This window comes from Bufo bufo, chromosome 2, assembly GCF_905171765.1.
Source record: "Bufo bufo chromosome 2, aBufBuf1.1, whole genome shotgun sequence".
In the NCBI taxonomy this organism is placed as follows: domain Eukaryota; kingdom Metazoa; phylum Chordata; class Amphibia; order Anura; family Bufonidae; genus Bufo; species Bufo bufo.
The window spans coordinates 456,517,021-456,527,927 of NC_053390.1; the positions used below are offsets into that span (position 1 = coordinate 456,517,021).

A 10,907-nucleotide genomic window follows, 5' to 3' on the forward strand; every position below is an offset into this window, starting at 1 on the left:
TAGGCATTTTTCCCTATTCTAAACCTGCAGCGGCACACTCCAAGGAGTGTTACACAGTGTACTGTGGCTCATACTCTGTTCCATTTAAGTAGGCAGCGCGGGTTCCTTTTGATAGTTTTTTTTTTAAATGACATCTATTGGGTATTATCTGCAGCATTAACCCAGGAGTGGCAAATTTTTTCCAGTATGTTTTAGAGGCTACCTGTTTAAATGCCCTAGTACTGTGATGGCTAACCTGCCAGCTACCAGCTTGATAAAAATCTAGCAGAGCAATTGGAACAGTGAATGGGGATGTCTCTGGATCCATATGAGGTACAGGGCTGGTTCTAAGTTTTTTAGAAAGAAACTGTCATGTGCTATATGTTGTCTGATTTCCATGTTTTACATTGATCATGGGATAACCCCTTTTAAGGATGACCTACAGTACCCTGCAGATCCCGATCTACTTGTTCACCACTGTATTAACTCTATTGTCATCCTAAACTCTTGACCTCCTGATAATGTCTAGGCCCTGACTGCAGTATTGTGAGTACTGCCCTGGTAGTAGCCCTGGATAAAAAATTAACTCAAACCATCCTAGAGCACTATGGCTGTTCATCACCCTTTGTAAACATGTATGTTGTAGTACTTGAAGAAAGTGGTACAGGTGGCATTTTGATGTCTCATCTATTAGCAACAACAGCATTTGGAACCCCATAAAAAAAAAAAATCTTGAGTTTGTCTATAATATGTTAGGTCTAAGATCAAAGAATGTTGGATTATTTATGCTTTCTGCATAAATTGTATTATTTTCTACTGTACTTCTATTGTTTTCTACTGCATGTTATTAATAGATGCTGTCTGCAGACCCCACTATAACATAAACCAGATACAGTATATCCCTATACAATCATTAATTTCCACGGTAAAGGAACAATTTGTGTTTCCGTCTGTGTTTAGGTTACACCGCATTTAATGGAGTAGACTTTGAAGGGACATTTCACGTTAACACTGAAACAGATGATGATTACGCTGGATTTATATTTGGCTATCAGGACAGCTCTAGTTTCTATTCTGTAATGTGGAAACAGATGGAACAAACATATTGGCAGGCAAACCCCTTTAGAGCAGTGGCCGAACCTGGCATTCAACTAAAGGTAAGATAAAAGAGAAATAGAACATCTCCGAAGGGGGAGGTGGGTGGTTGATTTTAAAAGGAAGGGGTTATATGAAAATAGATAAGGAAAGTTAGCATTACAAATAATGTAAACATGGATGCTTTATAAGGTAAGTAAAAATAATGTAATAAAAACTAAGGAAAACACTCAGAACAATATTCAATACTACAGTGATATTTTATTTGGAGACGGATTACTATATTTGGGCTAAATCTCTTAACTCCATTGCTGCATGTACATCATAGGTCTCTCAGAGAATGAAAGGGGTTGGCCACTTTTTAGCAACTGTTGACCAATGTGTATGTAAGATGACTATATGGCAATTACTAATGTGGACTTTGCTGATATTCAGTGCCGTTTCCTATAATTTATAAGTCATTTCCTCTTATTGGGCAAATCTTCTATGCTGTCCGAATAGAGGTCCTGTCCATAAGATGGCCACTGATGGAGGGTCATGTGACCATACACAACACTCAGCCTCCTCCATTTAAACACACTGCACATGCACTAAACTCCCAACAATGCAGATACAGGTGCAGTGTATTTGAATGGAGGAGGTTGAGTGATGTATCGGGTCACCCTCCTTCAGCAGCCATTTTATGGAGTGGACAGCAAAAAAGACTTGGCCAGGGACATACCTTATAAAATATAGAAAATGGCATGGAATATCAACAAAGAAAGTGCCATATACGTATTTATCTTACAAACACATTGGCCAACAGTAACCGGAAGGTGGCCAACACCTTATCCTCTGGATAGGTTATCGATATCAGATCAGCGGGGTCCCTCTTTCGGCACCTCCGCCGATCATCTGTTTGAAGAGAAGGCAGCGCTGCTTTCTCTGCTTTGTTTACCTGCAAGTATGGTGTCCCTATTCACTTCTATGGTACGCCTCTGTCTGTTCCAGGGGATAGGAAAGACCCTTCCCATAGAAGTGAATGGGGAAGCCATACTTATAATTACACCTGCTCACCACTGCAATTGCGGCGGTGAGCAGGTAAGCAGAGCAGAGAAGGCAGCTCTCATGGTTGTGTGAGCGTGCCTTCTCTCAAAACAGCTGATCGGCGGGGGTGCCAGGAGTTGGACCCCCGCTGATCTGATATTGATGACATCCTGAGGATAGGTCATCAATAGTAAAAAGTGGCCAACCCCTTTAATATATAAGGTTGCTTTAGAATTACCCTGTGACTTAAGACATACAGCATGTACTTGGAGTACACAATAGTGACATCCATAGGAATGAAAGGAATTGCACTATTTAGGCTAGGTTCACACTTTTTACTTTTTATATCACAGCTATCCGATTTTCCAGTTCATGGGGGATGAGGTCAGGGTTATGCAAGATAATAAAGCTTTTCCACGCCAAACTCATGAAATTAAGTTTTTATGGATCTCACTTTGTGCACAGGGCAGTGTTATGCTTGAACAGGAAAAGGGTTCCCCAAACTGTTATAAAGTTGGAAGCAAACACTTGTCTAAAATTTCTTTATGTGCTGTAGCATTAAAGGGGTTTTCTTAATAATCTAATAACTTTCTTAATAATCCTAACTTGCCTGCAGAGGAAAGTTTCCAATATACAGGTGAAACTCGAAAAATTTGAATATCGTGCAAAGTTCATTTATTTCAGAAATGCAACTTAAAAGGTGAAACTAACATATGAGATAGACTCATTACATGCAAAGCGAGATATTTCAAGCCTTTATTTGTTATAATTTGGATGATTATGGCTTACAGCTTATGAAACCCCAAAGTCACAATTTTGAGGTACCCTTTGCTCAGGGGGTATGGATTAATTAGCTGACTAGAGTGTGACACTTTGAGCCTAGAATATTGAACCTTTTCACAAAATTATAATTTTAAGCTGCATTAATGCAATTCCTTTTAATTTGCATTACTGAAATAAATGGACTTTTGCACTATATTTTAATTTTTCGAGGTTCATCTGTACTTTGCTTGGATCAGTCACTCTCCAATTTGGTTACATGATATGCCTCTCTTCAGAAATCCTACATTTGCCAACATCATGTCCTTCAGTCTGAATGCCAGGATTCACCCTTTCAATAAACAGGAATATGGGCATGCTCGGTGGATACTGGATTAACTTGGATACTGAGACATTATTAGGCAAACTATATTTGATCTTTATATTTTGACTAGCTGAAGGACCCGGCTTCGCTCGGGTATATTTAATCTATTTCATTTAATGTTTGTGTGTGTGTCGTTAAAAGATATCAACACTATCCACTATAACAGTGACATCTACAGCACCCTGCCCCCCAAATAGTGACCTCCACAGCCCCCCACCCCTTAACACTGGCCCCCCCCACAGAGCCCCGTCCCTTAAAATTGGACCTCCACAACAGCCCACCCCCTTAACTTTGACCTTTACAGCAGCCTTCCCCTTTAACAGTGACTTTCACAGCATACCACCCCCTTGACAGTGACCTCCACAGGGGCCCTCCCCCTTAACAGTGGCCTTTACTGGATCGGCATGTGTCCTTTTGAACAGCTAACTCTAAGACAGCAGCACTGTACTGTCTGAGTGTGAGCTGCAGGGAGAAAGTCACCCTCCCTCCCACCCCTGCAGCTGACAGAAGTTGATTTTTACCTTCATTTTTTCAATCCCTGTTGGCTCAGGAGTGGGAGGGGGAGTGGCCTAACCAGATCTAAGGCATTGGCTTAGCAGGACCCGGGGGCGGAGTTTCAAGTCTTTTGAGGGTGGACACATTGTGGCAGGGGGCATGTCTGGGCTCCTTCTTGCAAGAGTGACGCCCCTCTGGGCACCTTACTGGCTCATTTGAATACCAAATAAACTGGATTTTCAGAGGATAAAAACATCTATTGCTGGAACAAAGGCACATCTTGAGATAAGGTACTAAGTGCTATTAGGCCATGGCTTTACTTCAATAGCGATTATCCAGGTGACAGATTCCCTTTAAAGCTCTCCTACAGCAGTGAAGATAAATGGCTGGGTTGTTATGGAAACCTGGAGTAAAACTGTGTATGTGGAAATGAGAGGACCTGCGAGCTTCTATTGGCTGATAAGTGTCATGTGACCAAGCTTCTATTGGCTAATGCATTTTTGGGGAATATCTCAGGAACTGTACGTCCAAGAGAGCTGAGACCTGGTCTAAAACTTTCCCGGGCACCTGATGTACCTTTGTGCCAAATTTCGTCATTGTAAATGCGGATTCCTTTAGCGGACATACACACGCACACACACACATACCGTACACTCAGCTTTATATATTAGATTTAAGAAGTTTAAAATTTAACTTGTGCAAATTTCGTATGTGGTCAAGAGAAATATTTAAATATAATTTACTGGTTTACTGTTTAATGCTATATACTGTAGGCTGTCAAATCAAAGACTGGACCTGGAGAACAGCTCAGGAACTCTTTGTGGCACACGGGTGACACAGTGAACCAAGTCAAGCTGTTATGGAAGGATCCAAGAAATGTAGGATGGAAAGATAAGACATCTTACCGTTGGTTCTTGCAACACAGGCCATCTGTAGGTTACATCCGGTATGTACTCAAGTACCACCAACACTGCATGATTTGAGGATATCCCATAGATAGGACAGTTATAGAAATTCCTGAGTTTCCATGTAGTGTACGCAGCGTGGTAGTATGACGGCAAAACTGCTATGAAGTGACACAGTCTCTCAGTTAAAATAGTTGGAGCACACGTTTTACCCCTACCACATGGTTCTCACCCCCCCCCCCCCCCCCCCCATGTAAAAACCTGGCTTATGGTTGTATATTCAACACACGGCTTTACCACAATTTGCCATGTATTTTAGCTACATGGTATTTACCAGTAAAGCATTGTAAATGTGTTTCACGGTTTGTGTGGTCAATAACTGCACCTGTACAATATTAGGAAGAACCTAACTACATGTGGATTGGCCATAGACCTTACAGGGAAATTTCCAGGTGGGCTGATATCCAGGGGGGCGCCTGGGCCCTCCTTCCAGCCAGCGAAAGTTTTTGAGATGTATTTTGTGCTGCTGGCAGTATTTTGTGATGGACTGTGGTATTTGGCTCTGTTGGGGTGGTATAATGTGCCGCAATATGATATTTCTGGCACTGCCTTCCATCAATTTGGAACCAACTACAAAATGGGGCCACTTTTATTATTTTATCCAGGGCCACTTTAAGTTCCCAGTCCGCTCCTTACTACATGTACGGTACCTGCCGGGTATTTGAGGACTAGTGTTGAGAAATCTTGCTGTATATTACCGAAGGGCTTAACCCTGTGTTGGATGCACTATATTATATGAATACGCATACTTGTACAGCATTAGCAGCACCTGCAGGAGAATGGGAATCAGAGGTGACAGGGAAAGAACAGAAACATTTAGGATCCTATTTTAGTAGTTGTAACTGCTGGCAACACTATTGCTATAAAGATATCTAGTTATATGCACATGATTTTTCTCACAAATCCTCTTAAATAGTAATTCCCTATCTGTACAGCTCTTGGAGCATTAGCATACTAACAGGCGGGCAGCATGGAATTTCCCTGCACCTTAGTAACATAGTAACATAGTTTATAAGGCTGAAAAAAGACATCTGTCAATCCAGTTCAGCCAGTTATCCTGCAAGTTGATTCAGAGGAAGCCAAAAAAAAACAAAACCCTGTGAGGTAGAAGCCAATTTTCCCCACTTTAGGAGAAAAAAAAATTCCTTCCCGACTCCAATCAGGCAATCAGAAAAACTCCCTGGATCAACGACCCCTCTCTAGTAGCTATAGCCTGTAATATTATTATACTCCAGAAATACATCCAGGCCCCTCTTTAACTCTTTTAGTGAACTCACCATCACCCCCTCCTCAGTTCCATAGTCTCACTACTCTTACCGTAAATAATTCTCTTCTATGTTTGCAAACTGGGCACCAGGCTTCAAGTTATTTTATGACAGTCAAAGAGCCCTGCAAGCTTTGGGCTGGGAAGTAATGTTTAGTCACTCTAAATACTAACCATAGCGTAACTTAAAGGGATTTTCTGACTTATTTAAAAAAAAAAATCCCTCAATGCAGCAATTGTGATGAACAAAATAAAAGAATGTTATTTTATTCCCTGCCGCTTGCAGCCTGGCTGCTCCCACCACTTGCAGCACTCACTATTCCCCGCTGCTGCAGCCATGACATCATCTTCTTGGCTGAAGCAATGTATCCCCATATACACCAGACATAACTGCAGCCAACCACTGGCCTCAGTGGTATGCGGCACATCACTGGTTGCAGTGTTATAGGTAGTATATGGGCACATAGTTCCTGGAGCCAATCAAAGGCAGACGGGAGGATCGGAGAGGCAGCATTGGTAGTGTGAGAAGTTGAGGGGGGTAAGAATAATTTTTTTTATTTTATTACAATTGCCAGCTGGGGGAAAATGTATTCGATAAGTCAAACAATCACTCTGATCTCTTAACAGGAATCTGTCTCCAGCGACCTCCTTATCAAACTGTTTGCATAGACACATAGCTGTAGTTCCCATGTTTAAACTACTGCTGTTGATCCGAGGCTCTGTTCCCAAGTTTAAATACTTTTTCTTAATATGCAAATTAGGCCTTATGTGCAATGAGGGTGTTGCCCTTGTTGCATCCAAGCTCCACTCATTTCTTTGGCCAGCCCCTTCCTGGCTGCTTTGATTGACAGGGCCAGGAAGGGGATTATTACATTTTACAACTTTTGCACAATAAAAACTGTTATGATGATTATGATATACTGTACCTTGTATTCCAAAGCCTTATAGCCAGTCAGCGTAATATTGACAGGCCACCTATTAGGTTACACCCCTGGCATGGCTTAAAGCAGGGGTGCACAACCTTTTCTGGTTGGGGGCCATATTGTCAGCCTGAACCAATTCCAAGGGTCAAAAATAAAACTTGAAGGGGTATTACCAACTGAAATACTATATTTATGGCATATTGAACATACAGTATATATCATAAATGTCTAGTTACACGTCTAGTACTTCCATCTAATAGGAGAATACATAAAAGATTCATTTGAGCAGCCACAACACATAGACATATATGTCTGTTACCAGATGGTTGGGGGCCGCATATGGCCCCCGGGCCGCAGGTTGTGCACCACTCGCTTAAAGGGTTACTCCCATCTCAGACAATGAGGGCATTACCCAATGAATGAGCAAACACTCGGTCATCGGGCTATCGCAATTTTTATGCAGGCTAAAATTTTATGCTGGCGGCAGATCGTGCCGTCTTTCCACGCTCTGCTGCCAGCAAATAAAGATTTTGTATGGGGATGAGCATTGGCATTAGTGATTGCTCCTCCCCATACTGTGGAGGAGATCGCTGCAGCAGTCTTCTCCACAGATGAGGAGGTGATTGTCGGGAAGGAACGCTTTCTTCCTGACAATCGTCAGCCTCATTTGCTGGTCTAATACAGGACTAATACGACAAGAGAATGCCACTCAGGACAAGTATAATGTTCCTTAGCGGCGTGATGACTGTTGTCATAAATGAGCTGTGAATCTGCCTTTAATCACATGTGTGGGTATTGTTTTCCAGGGTTAAGTTTTTTGAAGGTCCAGAATTAGTAGCAGACTCTGGGGTTATACTGGACACCACTATGAGGGGAGGACGCCTTGGAGTCTTTTGTTTCTCCCAGGAAAACATAATTTGGTCTAACCTAAGATACCGTTGCAATGGTGAGTTGCCATTTTTTTTATACAATATGTGAAGAAGTTTCAACTACTTTTAGATTGTAATAGGCGAAATAATGGATTATCATAAAAAAACACAGTTAACTATTGATTGTGAACATCATATTTATGTCAATCATTCTCCAAATTTTCATCCATATGTGTCAAAGTAAGTGGACATGGCTTCAGAGTTGCAGTCCATGCAGCACATAAGAGCATTTTCACACAGGATTGATATGCTGTGGATTTGTTCCTGTAGATTAGTGCATGGCAAATCAGTACCTTTTTTCAGTATCAGCAAAGTGTATGAGATATTAAGACCTGTGATATTGGATTATTAATACACCACATGGTTATTTATGTGGATTTCTACCCGGATTTTCAGCTTTTGCAATTCACAGATTTTCCTGCTGCAAATGATGTACCCTTTAACCCCTTCATGATTGTCTATAAACATGGCTAGCGGGTGTCTGCCGTTTCATACACCCGTGGCTAATATCCGCAATTGGCAGTAATGCAGATCGCAGACAATTAACCCCTAAGATGTTGTGGTCAAATGTCACCATGGCATCTAAGATGCCAAAAACCCAGAGGTATGCGCTTCACAGGCCGGAACTCGGACTAGGACTGTACTAGGCTTCCAGGCTCATTACTTGTATATTACAATTCAAGCCAGCAGGTGGCAGTACTGAATTATAATATAGTGATTGATGTATAGGATAATGGAGAAAATTCCATTACTCTATACAAATTGAAATCTGATGAATTCATGTTGTGGTTCACTTGGGGACCTAGAAAAAAGTAGAAAAAATTGTTTTAAAACACTGCAAAACCTTTTCTTTTCTACTTTTCAGATACCATACCAAACGACTATGAAACATTTAAAGAGCAGAGGCGTCAAGGGTGAAGTTGGAAGCCGCTTTGAGTAATGCACAGTCTTCCAGCATAAATACACAGCACAGTTTGCATTTGTTCACTTGCCTGAAATGCTCAATTGAATTTATGTGCACATGTGATAGGATAAATAAAGATTAGAAACAGAGTTCTTGCTCTAATACCATCGTCATGGTGAATACATGCTCATCTATAGAAAACCACTGGCTTGGGAGCTACAGGGAAGCTCTCAGGGGCTCCATATATTGATCTCCAGTCAATGGGAACCATGAACACTATTGTGCCTTTATAGCTTTAGGCATATCATATTATTGCTGAAACCTGACTTTAGGGTCAAGACCATATCAATGGCAGTTTTTTTTTTTTATGTGATCCATGCCCAGTGATTGTCTAGTTTAGAGCTGGATTTACTTTAAATGCATAGTAGTCTTTCTTGTTAATAATATCATGATTCATCATATCAATCGTTCATTAAAGGGTTGTCTGAGATTTTGATATTGATGGCTGATCCTCAGGGTAACTGATCAGTAGGGGTCCAACTCCACGCACCACCACCAATCAACTGTTGATGGCTTCCTCACAGCGCCATCCATTGTATAGTGACTGTGCTTTGTATTTCAGCCAAGGCTCATTCACTTGACTGGGACTGTGCTGCGCTTAAGCTATGTGACTGATGAACATTACATCACTGGCCTAGGAGGAGGTTGCAACTCTCCATAGGATCAGCCATGAATATAAAAATCTCAGACAACCCCTTTAAATTGTATACTTTTTGTGTGTAGATGACAGCTCTGACAAGAACTTACTAATGTGTGCTAAACTGCCCATGTACACAAATACATTCTGTTTCATTTTAATTGTATTTTTCTGTCCATCTTGATAAAGGTATAAAATGCATGTGATGTGTTTGTTAGATTATTGCACGATCAACAAATTAAAAAATAAGGTGTATTGCTCTTTAAAGAAATATGCCAGACACAGAGACTTGCCGCACAATCAAGCAAATGTGGGTACAGTCCAGTAGTGGAAAAAGGTGAAGTCCAGCACACAGTGTCTGTATTAAAACATCATAATTTTATAAAGTCTGTTCACATACCATGAGTACAGCACCACAGGATTGATCAAATAAATACTGGGGGCTCTAAAAGTGGACATTATAGCTACTGAGGGCACTATATGGGCAGCATTACTGGAGGAACATATTATAACTAATGGTGCATATAATAACTTCTGGGGCACTACTCGAGGTGCTAAAGGGGGTACTACAGGGAGGGTATTATAACTACTGGGACACTATAGGCGGCATAATTACTACAGTAGCCACTATAGAGGGGCTTTATTACTACTGGGGGCACTATGGGGCATTATTACTACTGATGGTGCTATGGGGGGCACTATTAATGGGCATAATATTGAGGGCACTACTACTAATGGGGACACTCTTGTGGAGCATAATCACTAATGAGGGTAAATAAAAGTAATAAAGGGGGTAGTTTTCTGTATATAATTTTTTGAAGTTACACCATGCATTCTACTTCATGTCCTGGCTATTTTTTTGTTGGACCATCACTGTGACCAGAGAGAAAGCGGACCCCCTCCCCTCGGCAGTGACTCAATTAGAACATCATCAGAACAATCTAATTCTAATATAAATAATGAGGATAACCCTTCAGATATCATCTTCCAATCACAGCAGCAGTAAGCTAACAATGGATTACCTATCTATATAAGGGCTCATGCACATTTGGTGCACATTGGTGTTTTTGCAGTCCGCACATCACAGATGCATGAAAACTGATGACATCCATGCAGAAAAAGGCACAAAAATGTACCAAATTTGCGGAAAATACTGAAGCGAAATGTAGGGATAAACATCCGTTTTTCACTGACAGAATTTGTGGAAGTTTCAAATTTCTCATATGCATACTAGATTTATCATCCAGCAACAATATGGATAAATTTGTCACATTTGTAGGCATTCTAGTCTAAGCTTACACTTAGACTATAATAGAAAATCTGCCAGGAGTTAACCTAGCCTCTCTGCTGCATGAGGTGAACTATAAAAAGGCACCCCCCCCCCACCCCACCCATTATTAAACTGCCTAGACCAGTGGTGGGCAACCTTTTTTTTCAACTGAGCCAAATATCGCCAAAACCACGATTTAAATTTCTTTGGAGAGCC

The 10,907-nt window shown here is 41.1% G+C and overlaps 1 protein-coding gene across 1 annotated transcript in view; it reads left to right on the plus strand.

Moving 5' to 3' along the window:
• Positions 1-9,541, plus strand: part of LOC120991617 (cartilage oligomeric matrix protein) — a 156,189-nt gene extending 146,648 nt beyond the window's left edge. Inside the window, exons 16-19 of the mRNA XM_040420417.1 lie at positions 940-1,136; positions 4,513-4,685; positions 7,698-7,837; positions 8,686-9,541. Of these exons, the coding sequence (XP_040276351.1) occupies positions 940-1,136; positions 4,513-4,685; positions 7,698-7,837; positions 8,686-8,738 (563 nt within the window). The 3' untranslated portion in view covers positions 8,739-9,541. The remainder of the gene's footprint in view (positions 1-939; positions 1,137-4,512; positions 4,686-7,697; positions 7,838-8,685) is intronic.
• The last annotated feature ends 1,366 nt before the right edge of the window (positions 9,542-10,907 follow it).